This window comes from Arachis ipaensis, chromosome B6 (assembly GCF_059453495.1).
Source record: "Arachis ipaensis isolate K30076 ecotype BB chromosome B6, ASM5945349v1, whole genome shotgun sequence".
In the NCBI taxonomy this organism is placed as follows: domain Eukaryota; kingdom Viridiplantae; phylum Streptophyta; class Magnoliopsida; order Fabales; family Fabaceae; genus Arachis; species Arachis ipaensis.
The window spans coordinates 6,306,670-6,329,628 of NC_142441.1; the positions used below are offsets into that span (position 1 = coordinate 6,306,670).

The 22,959-nt window shown below is 36.5% G+C and overlaps 1 protein-coding gene across 2 annotated transcripts; it reads left to right on the forward strand.

Moving 5' to 3' along the window:
• The first annotated feature begins 7,990 nt into the window (after positions 1–7,990).
• LOC107645555 (amino acid transporter AVT1A) lies at positions 7,991–13,591 on the forward strand. 2 transcript variants are annotated; one of them, XM_088492201.1, is made up of 12 exons: positions 7,991–8,563; positions 9,000–9,280; positions 9,706–9,920; positions 10,138–10,161; positions 10,267–10,447; positions 10,550–10,766; positions 10,850–10,985; positions 11,093–11,109; positions 11,217–11,365; positions 11,741–11,784; positions 12,108–12,170; positions 13,165–13,397. In XM_088492201.1, the coding sequence occupies exons 1-12, from the start codon at positions 8,409–8,411 to the stop codon at positions 13,255–13,257; spliced, it is 1,575 nt and encodes a 524-aa protein (XP_088348327.1). In that variant the 5' UTR covers positions 7,991–8,408; the 3' UTR covers positions 13,258–13,397. The 2 variants fall into 2 exon arrangements, with proteins under 2 accessions (XP_088348327.1, XP_088348328.1); XM_088492202.1 differs by lacking the exon at positions 11,093–11,109 and having other exon boundaries at positions 11,194–11,365; positions 13,165–13,591.
• The last annotated feature ends 9,368 nt before the right edge of the window (positions 13,592–22,959 follow it).

The following is a 22,959-nucleotide window of genomic DNA, read 5'->3' on the forward strand; positions in this document are numbered from 1 at the left end:
AAATAGTAGTCATGGGATATGATTTGAAGGTGTATAATGCCACCCACGAGGCTATGATCACTAGGTTAGGGTGTCCCCAAGTTCCCTTTTGAATACAACATCGTGATTTTTTGCATAACTTAATCTGTTTGCCAATGACTGGTCTTGATCTCATTTTGGGATTAGACTGGTTATCCAAGAATCACGTTCTACTCGATTGCTCTGCAAAAACAGTATGTTTCATGCCTGAGGACACAGAAGGGCCGGTGGTGGTGAATAACTACTATTTGAATTCTATGATAGTGAACTATTCTCAGGCCGTATGTCAAAGAATATTATTGTTAGCTGCGGGTGTTTCGGGTGATGATCAGAACTTAGAACAAATCTCAGTTGTGTGTGAGTTTCTAGAGGTGTTCCCTAATGATATTGATGAATTTCCACCAAAACGGGAAGTTGAGTTTGTTATTGATTTAGTACCTAGGGCCGGACCAATCTCATGTGCTCCTTATAGGATGTCGCCTCTAGAAATGGCCAAATTGAAGTCTCAACTAGAGGATCTGTTGGGTAAAAATTTTATCCGACCAAGTGTATCTCCGTGGGGTGCGCCAGTATTACTAGTGAAGAAGAAAGATGGAAGTATGTGCTTATGTGTTGACTATAAGCAGCTGGATAAGGTTACAGTGAAGAATAAATACCCGTTGCCAAGGATTGACGACCTGATAGACCAGTTACAGGGAGCCGGTGTGTTCTCTAAGATTGATCTACGATCCGGATACCATCAGATAAGGGTTAGAGATAAGGATATTCCTAAAACTACCTTCAGAACACGATATGGCCACTATGAATATACCGTGATGTCCTTCGGACTAACTAATGCTCCGGCGATATTTATGGATACATGAACAGAATCTTCCATCCATATCTGGATAAGTTTGTTGTTGTGTTTATTGACGACATTCTTATCTATTCTAAGAACGAGGATGAGCATGCAGAACACTTGCGAACAATACTACAAATCCTGAAGGATATGAAGTTGTATGCTAAGTTTTCCAAGTGCGAGTTCTGGAAGTCGGAAGTGAAATTTCTTGGCCACGTGGTGAGTAAGCAAGGAATAGCAGTGGATCCTGCTAAGGTTGAGGCGGTGATGAATTGGGAGCGGCCAACTTCAGTGACGAAAATCAGGAGTTTCTTAGGCTTGGTGGGTTATTATCGGAGGTTCATCAAAGGGTTTTCACAGCTCGCTTTGCCCTTGACCAAGCTGACCAGGAAGGATGTTTCTTTTGTATGGACTCCCGAGTGCGAGGAGAGTTTCCTTGCCTTAAATTAGAGATTGACTACCGCCCCTGTGTTAGTGTTGCCTGAGCCGAGAGAACCATTCGAGGTATACTGCGATGCATCCTTGAAAGGTTTAGGATGCGTGTTAATGCAGCATCACAAAGTTGTAGCTTATGCCTCACGTCAGTTAAGGCCACATGAAAGAAACTACCCAACTCATGATTTGGAGCTTACTGCCGTTGTCTTTACTTTGAAGATTTGGAGGCATTATCTCTATAGATTTAAATTTCAAGTCTATTCAGACCATAAGAGTCTGAAGTATCTGTTTGAGCAAAAATAATTGAATATGCGTCAGAGGAGGTGGATGGAACTCTTGAAGGATTATGACTTCGAGCTAAACTACCATCCGGGAAAGGCGAATGTAGTAGCAGATGCTTTGAGTAGGAAATTCCTATGTGCCGCTTGGATGATGCTAAAAGAGGAAGAATTGCTAAAAGCCTTTCAAGGATTGAAACTAGGAATCAGAGAAGAGTTTGGAACTTGGTGCCTAAGCCAATTATAGATTTCAAGTGACTTCAAGGCTGAACTAGTAAAGGCTCATCAGAATGATCAAGAATTGTATAAGATTTTGCCCGCGATTGAGAAAGAAAAGCAATGGAGAGTGTCAGAAGATAAAGATGGGTTGTGGAGGTTTAAGGGCCGGATAATTATGCCAGATGTCGGGAATTTGCAACGGAGCATATTGGAGAAAGCTCACAAGAGCGGGTTCTCCATTCATCCTGGAAGCACAAAGATGTACCAAGACTTAAAGATGATGTTCTGGTAGCCATGAATGAAAAATAATGTGGCGTTACATGTTTCCAAATGCCTAACTTGTCAGAAAGTCAAGATTGAACACCAACGACCAGCCGGAACCCTTCAACCTTTGGAGATTCCACAGTGGAAATGGGAGAGCATCGCTATGGATTTTGTATTGGGCTTACCAAGAACTCGGACAGGTTGTGATGCTATTTGGGTAGTTATAGACCGACTGACCAAGTCAGCTCATTTTCTGCCTATTTGGATAAGTTGTACTATGGAGGAGTTAGCGCGCTTATACATAAAGGAGATTGTGAGGTTACATGGCGTACCTTCCACTATTGTATCGGATAGAGACCCTCGCTTTACATCACAGTTCTGGGGTACTTTTCAGCGAGCTTTTGGCACTCAATTAAGCCTAAGTACTGCCTATCATCCTCAGACGGATGGTCAATAAGAAAGAATAATCCAAACCCTGGAAGACATGTTAAGAGCTTGTGTTTTGGATCAACCGGCGAGCTGGGATCGATATATGCCTCTGGTAGAATTTTCTTACAACAATAGCTATCATGCGAGTATTGGAATGGCTCCATATGAGGCTTTGTATGGAAGAAAATTCCAGTCTCCATTATGTTGGTATGAGGTAGGAGAAAAGAGCTTGATAGGACCTGAAATGGTAAGTGAAACCACTGAGCAAATAAAGAGAATCCGGAGTCGAATGCTTGAGGCTCAAAGCCGTCAGAAGAGCTATGCTGACCAAAGACAGAAGCCCTTAGAATTCAAGGAAGGAGAACACGTCTTCTTGAAGGTTACTCCGACCACTGGAATAGGGAGGTCCATCAAAACCAAGAAGTTAAATCCCCGTTACATTGGGCCGTTTGAAATCCTGAAGAGAATTGGACCAGTGGCGTATAGGATCGCGTTACCACCACATCTTTCGAATATGCATGACATGTTCCACGTATCGCAGCTTCGTAAATACACTTTTGATCCTAGCCATGTCCTAGAACCAGAATCAGTCCAAGTGAGATAAGATCTGACGCTTCCAGTAACTCCGGTTAGGATTGATGATACCAGCATCAAGCGTCTACGCGGAAAGGAGGTTTCTTTAGTGAAAGTAGCTTGGAGTCGAGCTGGTATTGAAGAATATACCTAGGAGCTTAAATCAGAGATGCGGAAGTACTACTCCCACCTCTTTTCAGGTATCTCACTCTGAATTTTGGGGACAAAATTCCTAATTAGGTGGGTAGGATGTAAATCCTGCTAAAATCAGTAAATAATTAGTTAATAAATTGAATTTTAATTAGGAAAGATAAAAATTCAAAACTAATATCAAAATAGGATAGAGCTCGTCGAAACGAGAATTTTGATACCAAATTCGATAATTTGGCACAAAATCGGACCGGAAGGGCCGAACCGATTGAACTGGGGCCTAAACCCGGCTCGTGGATCCAACCAGACCCATAATAGAAGCAGCAGCTTCTTCTCTTTCATTTGCATCCAACGAAGCCAACAGAATTGGGGGAAAGGGGAGAGGAGATCTCAAACCCCCACAACCTTTGATCCACCATAACTCCTCCGTCCGGGCTCCGATCGCCGCACCGTTTGCGGCCACGTGTTCAGTGCGTCAAGCTCTACCTTTTTATTTGATCAATTTCACTGTTAGGTCTTATATTTGATTCAGAATCTCTATTCCCCTTTCTTTGGTGAAATTGAAATCCTATAGTGAAATCTTGTCCAATTATGTGTTTTAGGATCAAGTTAGCTTCCGGGACTTGATGGGCTCGAGCTATTGAGCATATGGGTACGGTAAGGACACCAAACCCTATCTCAATCTTGTATTTATAATGAGAAAACTGAAATTGGAACATGTATATGTATTAGGTGTAGATTGAGTGGGTATATATGCTTTGGAATTGAATTGGGAATATTTGGAGGCTTGTTGGTGATCAAATCTTGGTTTATGGCTGTTCTAATTGAGCTTGGAGGGGCTTTGTTTTGTGTTGTGAGGCTGCCTTGGGTGAAACTAAGTGGTCGGCCAAGGTATGGTTTAAGTTTCGCACGTTTAATATTTACAGTGTTGTGAAAACTTAGGTTAGAGAAATCATAGGATAAGTTGAATTTGTTAATTGCATTTAATGAGTAGTTTTGTAATGTTATTGGAATAATTGTTGATGAATACATGTTGAAATTATGGGGTTTTGAGGTTATTACTTTTATGCTCTTGGATTTACTTACGATGGATTGTGTTGATGTTGGTATATATGGATGGTGTTTGTTAATAAAGAATTGTTAATAAAGAGTTGATATGTGTCATTGAAGGGTTGAGTTGTGTTAATGGAATTTAATTGTTATATGTTAATAGAAGGTTGATAAATATATGATAAAGGGTGGTATAAGTGAAGAGTTGATATGAATAAATGAGGGGTTATTAATGTATGAGGTAAATGTTGATAATTATTGTTGTTCAAGGTTTGTGGAATTGGTTAAAGGTAGTATGAACAATGGTTGTTAATGACATAGGCTAATATGGTATTAGAATGCAAGTTGTAATGGTAAGGAACATGAGTGATGAAAATGAGGTTTGGTTGAGAATTAGTTAAGAACCAATTTTTGATGAATTTTGGAAGTCCATAATTTACTCCTCAAGTCTTGGATTGAGTTGTGATTTGTTGCAAATAAAAGATGGTTTTAAGAGCTTTTGATTAATATCAATTTTGTGAAAAACGGATTTTTGTAGAGAAAGTTATGGACATTGAAAATCTAGTGTATGAATCTGTGTTTAGGAATGGTGAAAACTGGTTGCAGCAATCTTCCTGGGCATTCTGCCCATTTTTTTGAAAGAACGCCCATCCACGCGTGCGCGTGGATTACACGTATTCGTGGAGTGGAATTTTGGCGACGCATGCGCGAGAAGCATACATACGCGTGTGATCATATCCACGCGTGCGCATGACTCATGCGTACGCGTGACTCGATGTATGCTCCATGCGTGCGCGTGGCCTACGCGTACGCGTGGATGCTGCCTGCTGCAAAAATCAATTTTGACTATTTTTAAACCAATTTTCCACTTCTAAACCTCCATTTTCTTCCTTTTAAGGCTTAGAGTATGGTTTTAGGTCCAGTGGATAAAAGAAGCTAGGAAAACAAGATATCTTGAGGGTGAAAAAAGTTGTAAATGGCGGCTTATGAAGAAAATAAGAATGTTAACGAAGTTTAGCGCTAAGGCTTGATAATTGATGATGTATTGATAATAAAATTGCCATGGCTTATGAATAATGATATCTGAGATACAAGTTTCCCTGGGTTAAAACCGTGGCTCGCCACCGCGTGTTCCAGGTTGATTCTCGATACTCTGTTGACTCTACGTTGTAAGGGTGATCGGGCACGTATAAATTCCCGGGTATGGATAACCTCCATTGAGTGATTATATGATGAATGTATGTGAACTCGATGCATAGACTCTTGGGGATGCGCGACGGGGGATAGTCTAAGGTTTTTGAACTTGTCGGGTTGGCTGGATAACCGACAGATGGGCCCCATCAGCCATAGGACAGGCATGCATCATATGCATTTGTTTGTTTTGATTGTTTTGCACTTCCTGGGTATGCCTAACTGATATATACCAGTTGTTACCTGTTATACTTGCTACTTGTACTATCTGCTCATTACTTGTGCTTGATCTTATTTGGTTGTTTGTTTCTGTTGCATTATGGATGATGGAGGAAATGGAGAAATGGTTTGGTGTTAGACTAGGATTGAAATTGAGTAAGTTAGATAGATTTAGAATACCTACCCTTGTTTATGGTTTCTGTTTAGTAATTAAGTTGGATAATTGAATAACGGAGTTCTAGGATTGCCTATGACATTCTCAGGACCTTATTTATTATATGCGTGGCACTTTTACTATGTTGAGAACCTCCGGTTCTCATTTCATATTGTGTTGCTGTTTTTCAGATGCAGGTCGAGAGGCTCCTCGTTAGGCGTCTGGATCTTGAAGCGAAGTAGTTTCTGGATGTATTTTGGGTTTTTGTTTATATTTTTGTATATTCAAGTAACTTGTGTATGCTGCTCCTCCTAGAGGTTGAGGGAGAGATAGGAGTTTATTTTGGTATTTTGGTGTATTTTGGGGATACCTATGTATGTTCATATGTATATATATATCCTCCGGCCAGCCTTAGCTTCGCAGGCTGAGTCAAGAGCTAGTTTTACTGTTTCCTTGGCTTTCCTTTACATCTTTGGTTTACCATTATCATTTTCATATTAGATTTCTTAGTACGCAAGTAGCCCTATTCCTTGAGCGTTGCGCTTTTCATTTTGCGATTTTTGTTTACCCGTTTGTTTCAAGGCTCTTAGTATACTATTTCTTTTATACATATATGTATATTTTTACTGTTAGATGTTCGTAATACCTTACTATCTCATTCTTATGACTTAAGCATAAGATTTAGTATAATAGGGTGTTACAAATAAGGTTTTCCTTTTATCAAAATAACACATTCGAAGTGGTTTTTCTTTTTTCTAAGGCAATGCGTGAAAAAATGGAAACATTATTATACAAAGTAAGACAAAAATATTATTTAAATGCTAAAATTAATCATTATTAATTTATATATATGTATCTATAATTTAATTTATTTTAAATATATATTTTATATTGATAACTAATTTTAAGATATACTTAGATTTAATTTGGTAAAAATTTTTAAAAGTATAAATATCTCGTTTTGTATTTGGTAAATTAAAAAACTTATGTATTTATACAGTTTTTAAAAATTAGGAGTGCTTTTGAAAATACTTAAAGGAGAATATTTTAAAATTAGTTTATGCTCATCAAAATTAAAAAGTCTAATATAATTTTATATATTAATTAATATCTAAATTTAATTTTTATATTAATATCTATAATAATATTTTTAAATTTTAAAAATTATTTTACTAAACATGTTTATTGTTGTTTGTATTTATTAAAGTCATTTTTATTTAATTTATTAAATATAAATACTATAATTTAAAAAAAATATTAAAAAATTACTAAAATTCATTATTTTTTATTATTATTTAACCATCACTCAAATCTAATAATATATTTTATTCTATACTTTTAAATATTAATTATCAAATAAAAATTAAAAACAATAAATTTTAATAATTTTTTAATTTTTTTTAATTCCCTTTTAAAAACTAACTTTTAAAACCTACTTTTAAATATTAGGAAATTATTTAATTTTCTAATTTATTTGTGGGCAATACATATATTGATTATAATAACAAATTATGCTATTTCAAAGTAAATGACTTATATAATGATGATCTCATTTATTGTTATAAATGTTAAATTGAATAAGTCATTATTACTTTTGATTTGAAATTAAATCAGAATAAAACTAGATATTATCTTTTGTTCCTTAAATAATTATCTTTTGGATTTTTGATATATTATCTTTTGGACTTTAGATACTATTTTATTTAGACTTTAGAGTTGAATAGGTGCCATGCTCAAATATAAATAGGCCTTCAGAGTTTCGGTCCCAAGATACCAAAGTTGCCTTTATTGTTTTTTTCCATCAAAAGAGTCACAATTCAACCGCCTAAAAATACAGAAAGACTTTAGTTGACGAAGATCAAAAGAATCACAAGCTCCAAATTCTTCCATCAGTTTTTGATTTCTATAAATAAAGGTACGTTTCCACAATGAAATAATTAATTTTGTTCAATTTAAGAAGGAAATAGATAAGAAATTAAAAATATTTAAAAATAATTTAGCCCATGCCTATCGAAATTGCATCATCAGCGCCACCTCAACATGTTGCATGCTGAATCATCAACTAGTCACAATCAGATACAATTGCGTGTTAAATAGTTGTCATTGATTAACAAAATTTGTATTTTTTTAATTATTAGTATCTACCCATTGGAAGACAAACTAATGAAATTCAAATCCGTTTAAAATAATGAGAATTATTATTGAGCAAGGTTCGTAGAGGACACTAAGCAAATGATGAGTGGTCCCATATTTCACGGATTGAAAGTGTGAGAAGAGATGCTTACAATTGTCGAGCACTGGCTACGTACTACTGAGCTCTTTCGTTCTTACACACGCCGCTTTCCAATGCATGCGTTACGCATTCAAACCCAATCCTCACCGTTCCTTTCATCTAAACCCTCACAAAATTATCCATGTTTTGGATTTTTCTTAATTAATTTTCAGAGCGCGCGCACTCACTCCCATACCGCCATGTCATTCATCTGGATCTCGTTCAAAAAGATAGAGTTTCTTTGATTTATTTGTTTGTTTCAGGTTTGAGTAGTTCAAAACTTCAAATCAACTCAGAGATCAGAGTGCGGTAGCAGTAATGGTGAGAGGCTCTCGATCTCAGATTTCGTTGAATTATGATGGTAACGAAGACGAAGACATTGAAACCGTCAACTACGACAGTGGTAGTGACAATGAAGATAAGCTAGATCCGCCTGAGTCTTTCTCTTCTCGCCAATGGCCTCAAAGTTACAAGTACGGACATTCTTTTTCTTCTTCACTGCCATTTTTGTTTCCTGTGTTTGCTTTTCCTTTCTTAGAATTGATTCTAGTTACAATTAATTATGCATAATTGATTTGCGGTAATGTTAAGGAGACAGAAAAAGAGTGTGTTTGACAAATGCCTTGGGGAGGAGAGAGAGGCATGTTTGAGCTTCTTTATGTTTGCCATTTTTTTTTGAATGTTGAGGGACCAAAGAATTATTAAAATAAAATAAAATCATTGTAATGGTTGTGTGAGGAGGGTGACTAAGATTGTCTAGATTCTTTTGGTTTACTCAACAGCTGTTGCGAGTATGGCACGTGATGTATGTGTGTAGCCTTTTGTGTCTCTGTTATTGGTTTCGTTGATGAGGCCATTCACTATTCTTCTCTGATTATGTGTTTCTTTCTTTTTTTTTTCTTATGACAGAGAAGCAACTGATTCTTACTCAATTGCTGCAGCTCCGAGTCTTGGATCATTTCTTCGAGGACCGAGTGTTATCTATTCAAGCTTCGTCAACAAGTCAAAGAGTTATTTAGAACTAGATGCAAAGGCTTCTTTTCTGTCTGGTCTGGGATATGGTGGTAGTGTGCATCAAGATGGGATCACAAGACAATCAACATGGTGGGAGAAAGCTTCAATTCAAATGCAAATTCCTGAAGAATTACCCCTTGGTTATGGATGCAACCTCACTCAAACAATTTTCAATGGTATCACATTGTATTTTATTTACTTGGTGATCCTTTTTTTCAGTAACCATGTATGCTTATTTAGATATATTAATAATTTAAAGATATATTAAAAAAGTGATAGTTATGGATAAAAGAAAAAAGGAGGACGTGCATTTGCCTTATAACAATGTGACTTAAGCTGTGCAAAAAAAACAAAAGAAGTTTGGTAATGGATATTGATTTAATAAGTCATATTGCGATGAAACAAGGAGTACTTGTAAATAACTCCTGTGCTATTACTTACCTTACTGCTTAGTAATATAAGGGACTGAAAGGTTGATTTTTGTTTGGAAAATTTTCTGGAAGATATGGTTCAGAATAATTAACTTTTGATATATATATTTCCTTGGTTTTGAAATTCAAAGAAACTTATCATTTTGTGTGGTAATGCTGTACTTGGCCAGGGATTAATGTTATGGCTGGAGTTAGCCTTCTGTCTTCACCTTTAACGGTGATGCAAGCAGGGTGGGCCAGCTTGCTGGTGATGCTTCTTTTTGCTGTTATGTGTTTATATACAGCGGACCTTATGAGACACTGCTTTGAAAGCAGAGAAGGGATTGTCAGCTACCCAGATATAGGAGAAGCCGCATTCGGGAGATATGGCCGTCTTATTGTATCGGTAACTTGTTTTTTTCTGTATTAAATTTGATTAAAATTGTCGTGCAATATGTACTTTGATTAACATGTTTCTACATGGGGTATTCTTCTTCATATTCTGTATCTGAAAGCCATGACAAAATGTGCCACACATGTTTTCTTTTCTGATTACTTTTGTTTATTGATTGTTGTAATATTCTATGTTCACTAACTTGGTTTAGTTTGGACTCACGTTGCAGATCATCTTGTACATTGAATTATTTGTAAGTGCTGAATCGCATACACTCCTTTTTCTTCTTTCTGGTTTTCGTACAAAACTGTGTATTACTCTGCACTATTGGGTGTGAAATCTTGTTTCGTGATTGCAGTCATATTGTGTGGAATTTATCATCATGGAAGGAGATAACCTTACAGGGCTGTTTCCTGGATCATCGTTGGATATTGGAAGCCTCCACTTGGACTCCAAACATTTGTTTGGAATTTTGACTGCCCTTATCATTCTCCCTACTGTATGGTTAAAGGATCTTCGCATAATCTCTTATCTCTCAGGTCCTGCAAACGCAACAAAGATTTGTTTGGTTGATGCATCTTTGGAATTTTTCGTCCAATTTGTGTTAAACTTACCGAATTTCTTCTAATGGTTTTCTGCAGCTGGAGGAGTAATTACTACAGTGGTGATTATTATCTGTGTGATTGTTGTTGGGACAACTAATGTTGGATTCCATCACACTGGCTCTTTCCTTCATTGGAGTGGCATTCCATTTGCATTTGGTATCTACGGGTTTGGCTTCGCAGGACACTCTGTTTTTCCGAATATTTACCAGTCTATGGCCAACAAACGAGAATTTAGCAAGGCAATCCTTATAGTGTATGGACTTTGTCACTTGCATCAGATAATAATTTTTCTTATTCTTTCTGATAATGACTAAGTCGTTTCTTCTTTGCGTGAAGTTTCATCTTATGTGTGCTTCTATATGGACTCGTCGCAATCCCCGGATATCTCATGTTTGGTGACGAGGTTTTGTCTCAGATAACATTGAACCTGCCTGCTAATGCATTTGCTTCCAAAATTGCCCTGTGGATAATAGTAAGAGTTTCATTCTTCTTCTTCTTCTTTTTTTAAGAGGGTTTTTAGTTTTCTTTCTAAACTTCTAATGAACTTCTGCTTATATTGTATTTTCATTTCTCTTTCAGGTACTTAGCCCCTTCACCAAATATCCTTTTTTTTAGCCACATGCTAATACTTATCTATGAAAGTAGAGCAAGGCTTGTTCATGTTCATGGAACTTTTTTAGTCTAAATTTTCCTTAATTTTAAACAAATATGCTTTGACCATGAACCCGCTTGCAAGGAGTCTGGAGGAGTTGCTGCCCCATAGAATTTCAAGTACCACTTGGTCTTTCATGCTCCTCAGAACAATATTGGTTTTGGCTACACTTTTAGCTGCTTTTCTAATTCCTTTTTTCGGTAAGTCCTAGGCTTTGTCTGTGTAAGGACGAAGTATAATAAGTTAAGGAAAAGTCTAGGGGCCAGCAACTTTTGTGTTTTCTGGCCAACACTTAACCATCAAAACAATAGTGAGTGATTTTCTACCATTAGATGTAATCTCACACCATTAAAAACACTATTGATGGCCAATTGATGGTTACAAAACACCAAAATTGCTGGCCCTAGCATTCCTCGTTAAGTTAATAAACTTCTATTGTATAGCTAATGTACTTCCACTAAATCTTGAGCAGTGTTACATCATCAGGAAAAATTCAATTTTTTATACAAAACAATATTTCTCAGTGGATGAAAGAAAGTAGTTATACTCGCTTACTCACTTTATTGTAATTTCAGGACTTGTGATGGCTTTAATTGGTTCTCTCCTCAGTACACTTGTGGTAAGCCAAGCATGCACTTAAGTCCAACATTCATCCTATTCAACATCTCATGATTTTTAAGTAGCATGCACATTCCTCCATGTAATTCCAGAATACATGTTCTGTAACTTTATAGGATTGGGTTGAGGGGATAATAATATATTGGAATGTTAGTATTTGTTTATGTTTAGCTACAGCTAAATTACATTTAGAAATTCGGAAAGAAAATCAAGAGTTTTCGTAAAGAATAAATCATTATTCGGTTTAGCAAAGCTTTTAAATATTTTTCTTGCACATGGATGAAACTCGTTCGGTGAGTGATGTAGGAATGTTACACTTTTCAGGCCTTGATATTGCCAGCTTTATGTTTTCTGAGAATTGTGGGGAAAAGAGCAACAAGTACACAGGTATATTGCATCTGATCATTTGAAGTTATAATTGTTTTTTCAACTGTGGCTATCTTATGAGAAGTTTATGGTTATTGAATCTTACCTTCACCAGGGTATAGTATAGTTTGGCAATTAATCTCTGTGGGTTAAAAGTAGCTGCGAACAGATTCTAGTACGGTTGATAATTATAAGAATTAATTGTTCATGTTTGCTGTATTGTAACATCAACTAAATAGCCTATGAGTCTATGACCAAATGCATGCATGGTTGTTTTTCCATAATTTAAAAAAAAATGAAAATCTTATTTTCTTGATGTGAGAACTGAAATTGAGATACCCTTGATATGCTCTCTCTTCTCTCTCTCTCTCATCAACCATGTCTTCCAAAAACAACAGCTTTGATAGAGGCACATGAATAATGTTATGTCTAGACTTTTTTTTTTGGGGTCTTATACATTACACAACACACACCCACTCACACACACTACTACTACTAAGATGAGTTCTATATTCCTCATTGAGGATTCCAACATGGATGCAGCTCCCAATAAGGCAGGTGATGCTGCCATTGATCCAAGGCTTGGGCTGCATGTTATGTCTAGACTTGAACAATACACAAATCCATCTTGTACTAAAAATTCATATGGAAAAGTATAGGTAACCAACAATATTTTTGAACAATGTGTAAACAATGTGAATTAATAGGGTTAAAAGAGTAAATTTAATTAGTAGCATTAAATTAGGATGTAGTGTATTTTTATTTGATTGGTGGTTGTTCATGTTGTTCAAGATAGTCATTGTTTTTTTAGCACTCCCCAATTCATATTTATATGTAGAAGAATAGTGTAACATAACAAGAAGTGAATCTTGGGCAGTTGGGCCTTTTATATGGGCTCTGAAACTATATTATAAACTATCTATAAAAAAGGTTTAAACCAGTATACCAAAAAAAAAAGCTTAAACCAGTACATATGAATGGTTTTGTTTCTAACTTTCTTTACTGCCTGTATTAGGTTACGTTAAGCATCATAATAGCTGCAATTGGAATCGCCAGTGCTTCCCTTGGAACATATTCAGCTTTGTTGAAAATTATTCAGAGTTACTGATCGATATATTCAATGATTCAGCACAAATATGGCCACTTCATCTACTGTGATTGCAATAAGAACATTCCTTTAGTTTGTCTTGGCATACAAATGTCACATTGAGTTATATATATGGTTATAGCATATTGGGCCAGAAGGAGAGGGAAAGCTAAGGAAGCCAAAGAGAGAAGTTTGAATATGTTGCATCAAAGTACATTCATTGTTGAGAATTGCAGTAGCAATCTACTGCACCCGGTGAAAATGAAACCGAGCTTGTAAGATCAAATTTTGAAATATTCCATTCTTAAAAGCCGTTTACTTTTCGTTATTTGGGAGAAACGGCGCGTTTGTCTTGTTCAGCCTCTTCAGTTTGATGTTGCATTGTATTCGTTATTAGCTCACTATTTGAAGTTTATACATATTTTGGAGCAAAATAAATTAGAATTTAAAAAATTTTCAAAAGCACAAGATGTTAAACCTTTTTTTTTTTGGAGGGTGGGAGGGAACCGGAAGAGAGAAAGAACAGATTACGTACTATTTGTATAATATGTTGTTACCGTAAATGCTATGGTGCCTAAAAAATAGTGTCTATTTACTAAAAAGGGTTAAAAATTAATATTTAATTTAAAAGATATAAAAATAAATTATTTTTAAAAATTCAAAACTTATCACAAAAGATAAATTAGGCAAAAGTTAGGCAACAATTGATAGACACCATAGAATTTTCCTTTACTAAATGATTTAATCACGATTAATCTTTCACTGTTTCATTTTGGAAGAGCAAAATCTATTACTCTCTCCTCTTTGTTAAGTGATATTCTTAATTTCCTATTACGCAATTCTTCATTCTATTCTTTTTGAAAAAAAAAAAAAAAACAAGATATGTTCTTCTCTCTTATAAATAAAAGATTATCAAACACCTATAATGATTTTTTTTTTCATTTTTGGAGTTTATCAAGGTTTGGTAGTTTTGTTAAAGACATCAAGTAAGCTAAAAGAAGAGCAAACACGAAACAAAGATCTTCAAATTGGAATTTTAGTTTTGGTTTCGTTTTTTTATCTTTTCTTTTTTGAGATTATTAAATTAGATGATTTGATTTCAATTTTTTATTATAGAAGAATATTTTCGTCATAACAATAAAAAAGAATGTTTGGTCTTTTAATAAAAAATAATTATAGGAATATATTTGTCTTTTATAATTTTTTATAAAAGTATTTTTGTATACACAATGATATAATATTTTTTTAAAAAAATAAAAACCAAATGCTGATATAGATAAATATAATCTATGTGGTAATTTTTTATTCGTACGCCTATCTTATCATCCTGATATATATAAATTAGTCACCGTATTGAAGCAAGTATCATAATTTAATTCAATTTTATGGTTTTTAATTTGTTATATTCATCATTACTTATAAGTTTAAGGATTCAGTACAATTTTGACTCCTATAATTTAATTTAAACATCGAATTTGTCCCCAATCTTTTATTGTATTCGAATTTGATTTTAACGTAGTCGTTCCTCTAAATTTTGGACACTCTGCCTAAGGATGCCAATCTGCCTCTGATCTTCTCAATAATTTTAGAAGTTGTCCTATTAGTTCTTTCAAGATTAATATTTACACTAAGATATTTACCCTAGTTTTGGGCAAATCTAATATTAGATACACCTGCAATGATAGGGATGCCACCAAGCACATCAAAACTAAAAAAATGTATTAAATATAATATTATAATTTGGTATAATAAATCATGCTATATGCACAATAATAATAACTATTTGTATAGAATTTATGTTAGAATAAAAAATACATATTAAAAATTAATTAAATAACACATATATTTATACATAAATATATAATCAGTTGATTTAATAGTTGATTTTTTTATGTGATTACTGTTTTCTTTTAGGTATGAAAAAATTTAACAAGTGTTCGGTCAAAAGTTTAAAAATTTTATTTTGATACTTATAATTTTTTTTCTTTTAGATTTGGTTAAATATGAAAGTTATCTATTTTGATTTTTGGTATTAATTAGTTATCTATAAAAAAATATAGCATAAAACAATATAAATCAATGCATCCAATAATTTTGTTATATACATTTAAAATATATTTGTGAATTAAGTATGGAAAATATACTATTTTAATAAATTTACTTAATATGTTATGACTTTAATAGAAAGATAAATGTGTTTTGAGATAACTTAGTTTTTTGTACTATCATATATATATGGATTTTTGTCACATCCAATTAGATGTTAATGTTATTATAAGTATTAAAGTATTTTTATATAATAATAGATATAAAAATAAGGGAAAAAACAAAAATGTCAAAAACAAAAATGTCAAAAAAAAAAAAAAAAGAAAAAAAAAAACAACCAAACCAAATAAAAAATAAATAATAGAAATGCTTGAAAGGAGATTTGAATCTTGGTTCATATAGACTTACAAGGTACAAGTCCCCTTTTCAACTACTACACCAGAAAATTTACTCAATGAACTATGTGCATTATAGTATATAATTGTATTAGATATATACTAAAATTAACTATTAAAATTAATTATTAAAATTAATTATCAGTATAGAATAAATATTAAAATATAAAATATATATTTAAAATAAATTAAATTATATATATATATATATATATATAAAAAACATAATAATTAATTTTGATGTCTAAATAATATATTTTTATAGTATAATACAAGATTTAGAATTTTCTCACAGGTACAAGGCAACTATTTTCCTCCCTTAGAGGGAAACTGTTCCGAGGTTATTTGAAACTGGACTGATTGGACCTGAATGTGTGGTTCAAACGTTGAAAAGAGGTGGACTCCGACTGGTTTGCGTCTGTGAGCCATCTTCTGAGTTGTTTGTATGCTTGGATAGGTGGGAGGTAGTACATACAAGACACTCTGTTGCTTAAGTTAGTAAGGGGTTAAGCAGATTTAGAGTATTGGAACTTAGATTCAAGAATTTGTGTATTAACCTCCAAAAGTACCTTATTGAAGCGATCCAGGTAATCTTTGATGCTTTTCGCTTTTCCTAACTCTCTGCTCTACATCAAGTAGTGAAATGAAGGGAAGGGGGGAGGGAGATGGCGCCGGGGAGGGGAGGGGAAGGGAAGGGGGGCGAGGGGGATGGCGTCGGGGAGGGAGCAGCTCGCTGCTGTACCTAAGTGTGTCAGGGTATTTATAGGAGACGAGCCAATAACCAATCTTGAAGTAGTTCCACTTCTGATGGTGAATAACCGTCCCTTTATCTTAGGGTTGTTGGGATCTCCCTTCTAGAAGTGGTAGAGAGATTTACGGAGACAGTTATTCACTTAGATAAGTGTTAAGTGCCTACTTACATTGACCCCAACCTCTTTGAGGATGTCGGATAGGCGGTAAAGGTCGATTTTCTAGATTGGGCCTTTTAGCTCAATTTGGGCCTGGCCTATAATTTGGGGCAGGGTATAAACAGTGTCCCTACTTGAGTCCGATCTCTTTAATAAGAGTTGGATTCGAGTGTTGATAGAGCTCGGGACTGCCTAGGTTGTTATCTTCTTCTCGAGTTGAGAAACTGACATGATTTCGATTTTGAGAAACCGACGTGATTTCAAATTATCAACCGTCGCGTTTTGTCAACCGTCGCATCCATTTAGCTTTTCGCATTTATTCGTGGAAAGCGGTTACATTGGTAACTGCGCGCTTCTTAATGAGGGAGATAATTTTACAATTATGCCCTGATATCTTATAAATACCTTTCCCTCATTTCTCTTTCTTTTCTTTTCGTCTCCTCTTTGAAAACTGCCTTTCTTTGATTTTTTGCTTTCTTACTCAAAAACCTTTGATTTCCGTTCGCTGCAGCCTTCATCCGTCTGCTACTGGAACTCTTTACCTCTTTGAAAGGTTAGTTCTTTTTTGGCTTGTATCCTTCTTTGCTTCCCAATATTTTTTGCATCTGTACACTGTATGCTTGAGGGGGAGATTTAGGTTTCTTTACTGTTTATCATAGAAAACTTTAAGATTTTGTGTTTTTCTTTTACAAAAATCGTTCCTGTTGTGACTGTTGATTGTTTCTTTCTCTGTTTGAAAAGAACTGTTTCGAACCGGTTTTTGATGATGCCCCTTTTTCTTTATGCAACGTAGGTGTATCTCCTTACATATTTTCTATTTCTGAAATGTCTCGGATTTCCAAAGCCTTATTGAGATGGGTAGATTCTTTCGTTCTTTCTGAACACCCTATAGTAGATGACATTTTTGTGATTGAGCTTAGGAAACACCATAGAATTTGTAGCCTTGACGCTAATGAATCCAAATATGAATTAGTGGCCCCAGACCCTGACGACCGGGCTTGCTGTGGGAGGTTTACTGATTCTGCCCCCTCCCCTCCCCCATTTTTTCTTTATGTATGACTGTCTATTTACCCGTCTAGGGGTTACCCTTCCATTTTCCGATTTTGAGATGGAGGTGTTGTCTCATTGTGGAGTAGCTCCTACCCAACTCCATACCAATTTCTGGGGTTTCCTTAGAATTTACCAGCTTGTCAGTCATGCACTCGATTTCCCGATCTCTTTAAAGACCTTTTTCTATCTTTTCCACTTAACAAGCCTTTTAGTGCTAAGAATAAGCAACAGTGGGTTTCCTTCCGAGCTATACAAGGTCGGAAAGTTTTTTCAATTTGTTATGAGTCTTTCCATGACTTCAAATTTTTTTTTCAAAGTCCAAGCCGTCGAAGGCCATCATCCCTTTATTCTGAATGAAAATAATGAGCCCCGATTTCTACTATACTGGTTGAAACTTCCCCTGTAGAGAAGTACAGCCTGGTAGATTTGGATGAGATAAAGGAGGCTGTGGTAGATTTTTTTCGAGAGGCTTGGGGACGGGCTCCAAACCTGGATACCAAAAAATTTCTTCTTGGATCTCCGAGCTTCGTCAAGATCGAGCTAGGTAGTTTTTTATTTTTGAATTTGTAGGTAATTCTGATTACTCCAACTTATGCACTTAATCATTTTTACTTTCTTTTTTAGAGAAAATGAAAAGCAGGTCAAAGGAAGCCTACCAAAAAGTGCAAGAGGCTAAAAGGAATGCTCGTGCCCGAGCTGCTGCACAGGAGGCTGGGACCTCGGTCACTTCTTTTCCTCACAAGTCGGGCTTGGGAACTTCTTCTCAGCCAATTTTGGTAAATCTAATTTCCACTCCTCCTCTTCCTCCTCCTGCCCCTACTCCCACAGTTATTTCCTCCTCGGAACTCGAAAAGAAAAACTGCAAGATCTCAGAAGCTGGTTCCTCTAACGTTGGGGACACCAGTTTTGACAGAGTAAAGTTTACCAGGAAGCATATTATTCCATATATCCAAATCGCCATGGATGATGCTGCTATTCGTAATCATCTTCAGATTTTAATCCGAGGAGGAATTCGGACTGTCGGGGTCTGTACCTCTCTTCTTGATATATTGGAGAAAACCCCTTTAAGTGCTACCCAATCTTCTTTGGAGCACCTCCAAGGGCAAATTACTTTGTATCAAGAGGAGGAGAAGAGGTTGCAGGAGGGGAATGCCCAACTGAAGAAAGAGCTCTCCCAAGCTCGGGAAAAGGAGAAGCGATTATTGGCCTCTTGTGCAATGGCTGAGGACTTGAAGGAGAAAGCTGAGTAGAACTATGTCAGGTCCTTTTCGGCCAATATTGATTTGAAAAAAGCGTTGGAGCTACTTCGGGAAAGTTATCAGGACCTGAAGGATTCTATCGTCGAGGGTACGGAGGAGGTATTTAGGATATTGAAGCAACAAGTCGGAGTTATCGCTCCCGACTTGGACCTATCACCTCTTCACCCTGACAAGGTTGTCATTAATAGGGAGATAGTTTCCTCTCCACGTCTTGAGACTGATTCCAGAGTTGAAGACGGCGGGTCAGTGTATAATTGAATTTCCTCCTCGTGAGGTTGGCCCAATTCAGGGGTTTCTATTGAGTTCTTTTTCTCAGCCCGGGGTGGCTCCAACTACTGATGCCGAAGAGATTCCTCCTACCCCTCCGACTCCTGCAGCCGAGCCGACCTCTTCTCCAACTGATGATCCCAACCCCCTTCTTGGTCCCAAGTAATGATGTTGCTAAGGCCCAACTTGTATATTTGTGAACACTTTATTTATTTGTATATTTGTGTTGTTGGTTCCTGACAATTGGTCCTTTAATAGGATCTTTAACAACTTCTCGCTTTCTGGTCCTTTTTTAAATAGGACCTATAACAAAGTAATCATTTTTTGTTTATGCTATGAAGTTTCTTTCTTGATGAAAACTTTACTGGATGGTCTTCAACTTACGAGGTCTTTTGAGAAAATTCTCACTTGGTTTTGAGCTTCAGTTTCATAAAGCTTTGTGGAAGCTTTTGACTAGATGGGTCTTTCTTTATCTGTGTTTGCTATTTCCAATAAAGTGGTAAGAAAACTTTTTGTTAAGTAATCTTTTGTCTTGGCAAGGATTTTATGAGAATAACTTTACCTCTGATCTTCTAAGGGACTTTCGTGTTTCTCGCTTTCCATTACTCTGTTCACATACGTTCAACTTCGCTTTACTTATTGAATCGTTTTCATAACTTAGGTTATTTTTGCGATGTATTTTGCTCTGCTCGGGGGCTTTCTAACTTGTAAGTCATTTGCCTTTCATGGCCGAGTAGTTATGATCGTCTTTTTATAGCCTCTTTACACTGACTTGTACCTCGTCACTTTATCTTGCCGACCACATAGGTCGGGCAATGGATTTTTGTACTTTTTTGAGCTTAAGTCAGTGCGTATCGTAGTAATGATTAATGAAAATTCTAAAGAAAATATAATAAAGGGAGAGATATTATTAATGAAATGTAACTTTACAAGGATGCTTTGACTACTAGGGGAGTAAATTTCATTCCCCTAGCCCTCGCTTTGATGCCTCGTTAAAACCCCCTCCAGGAAAACCTTCTTTGGGAAAAAACCATGAAATCGGGAAAAAGAGTACATCAGGGAGCAAGGTTTGCTTCTAGCTGTAATATCTCTTCATATTGCAAGCGTGCCATGACCTTGGGAGCTCGGAGCCTCCTAGGTCGGACACTTTATAGTAGCCCTTTCCCAAGACCTCAACTATCTTGTAGGGTCCCTTCTAGTTAGCAGCGAGTTTCTCTTCTCCTTACTTGTTCACTCCGATGTCATTACGGATGAGAACTAAGTCGTCTAAGGTGAAGCTCCTTTGAATGACTCTTTGGTTATACCTTGTTGCCATCCTTTGCTTCAGCGTTGCTTGTTTTATTTGTGCTTATTCCCTGACTTCTGGAAGTAGTTCTAGCTCCTCTTTTTGGGCTTGGATGTTGTCAACCTCATCATAGAATCTTACCCTTGGACTTTACTTGTTGATTTCAACAGGAATCATGGCTTCTATGCCATAAGCAAGTCGGAAAGGTGTTTCACCGGTGGTTGAGTGAGGTGTAGTTCGGTAAGCCCATAATACTTGAGGGAGCTCTTCAGGCCAAGCCCCTTTGCATCCTGTAGCCTCTTTTTTAATCCTGCCAATATAACTTTATTGGCAGCTTCAGCCTATCCGTTGGCCTGAGGATGCTCCACCGAGGTGAACTGATGCTTAATCTTCATGCTAGATACTAGGCTTTTGAATGTGGAATCTATGAATTGGGTGCCGTTATCCATGTTAATAGAGTGGGGAATCCCGAACCGGGTAATTATGTTCATGTAGAAGAACTTCCGGCTTCTCTGTGCTGTTATAGTGGCTAGTGGCTCGGCTTCTATCCACTTGGTGAAGTAATGTACTCCTACAATCAGGTATTTGACCTAACCTGGCGCTTGGGAAAATGGTCTGAGTAGGTCCAATCCCAATTTTGCAAATGGCGACGGGGATGTTACACTAATGAGCTCTTCGGGGGGAGCGACGTGGAAATTTGCATGCATTTGACAAGGCTGGCACTTTTTTGCGAAGTCAGCGGCGTCCTTCTGCAAGGTCGGCCAAAAGAACCCGGCTCGTATCACCTTTCTCCGAGGTGATTTTCACGAATCCCATTATGTATCTCTTCCAAGACTTCTGATAAACCCCATTTCTAGGGTTTATCTTGTGTTGAATTTAGAGCATTTTATCAACCTTTTCTCACATTTATTTAATGAAATAGCATGGTTTTGTAATTCTTCCTTAATTTGTGCTTAAATGTGAAAACATACTTTTAGACCTTTAATTTGATGATTTTAATTTACCTGTGATTCCACTAGATGCCTTGATTTGTTTGTTAAGTGATTTCAGGATTGAAAAGGCTAGGAATGGATCAAAGGAGTGAAGAGGAAAGCATGCAAAGTAGAGAACACATGGAAAAAGCCAAAGATTTGGATGCAATCATCCACGTGCACGCGCACTATACGCGCACGCGTGGATCGCAAAAACCTCAGGGACGCGCACGCGTGCTGTACGCGTACGCGTCGGTGCTTGATAAGCGGATAATTTATACCCTTTTTGGCATTATTTTTACATAGTTTTTAGTATATTTTAGTTACTTTTTATTATATTTTTATTATTTTTTATTCAAAAATCACATTTTTTGGCTGAAATTGAGGGACCTGAGCAAAAATCTGATTCAGAGGCTGAGAAAGGACTGCAGATGCTGTTGGATTCTGACCCTGCTGCACTCGAAATGGATTTTCTGGAACTACAAAAGCCCAATTGGCGCGCTCTCAATTGCATTAGAAAGTAGACATCCTGGGCTTTCCAACAATAGATAATAGTTCATACTTTGCCCGAGATTTGATGGCCGAAACTGGCGTCCAAAGCCAGCCTAAAACTTTCTGGTGCAAAACGTCCAAACTGGCACCAGAATTGGAGTTAAACGCCCAAACTGGCACCAAAGCTGGAGTTTAACTCTAGGAACAGTCTATGCACGAAAAAGCTTTAATGCTCAGCCCAAGCACACACTAAGTGGTCCCCGGAAGTGGATTTATGCACTATCTGCACTTAGTTATTCATTTTCTGTAACCCTAGGTTACTAGTTTAGTATAAAAACTACTTTTAGAGATTTATTTTACAACTTTTCACTAGCCAATAAAGAAGACCTCAATGGATGTCCACTAGCCAATAAGGAGTTCCCCATTGAGGAACCAGAGGAATCTGAGGCTCATATAGAGACCATAGAGATTTCACTGAACTTACTGTTGCCATTCATGAGCTCTGATGAATATCCTTCCTCTGAAGAGGATGAAGATATTATTAAAGAGCAAGTTGCTCAGTATCTAGGAGCAATCATGAGGCTGAATTCCAAGTTATTTGGTAATAAGACTTGGGAGGATGAACCTCCATTGCTCATCAATGAACTGAATGCTTTGGGGCAACAGAAATTACCTCAGAAGAAACCGGATCCCGGAAAATTTTTAATACCCTGTACCATAGGCACCATGACCTTTAAGAAGGCTCTGTGTGACCTGGAGTCAGGAATAAATCTCATGCGACTCTCTGTAATGGAGAAACTAGAGATCTTTGAGGTACAAGCTGCTAAATTCTCACTAGAATTGGAAGACAAATCAAGGAAACAGGCTTATGGAGTTGTAGAGGATGTCTTAGTAAAGGTTGAAGGCCTGTACATCCTTGCTGACTTCATAATCCTAGACACTGGGAAGGATGAAGATGAATCCATCATCCTTGGAAGACCATTCCTAGCCACAGCAAGAGCTGTGATTGATGTGAAAAGAGGAGAGTTAGTCCTGCAACTAAATGAGAAC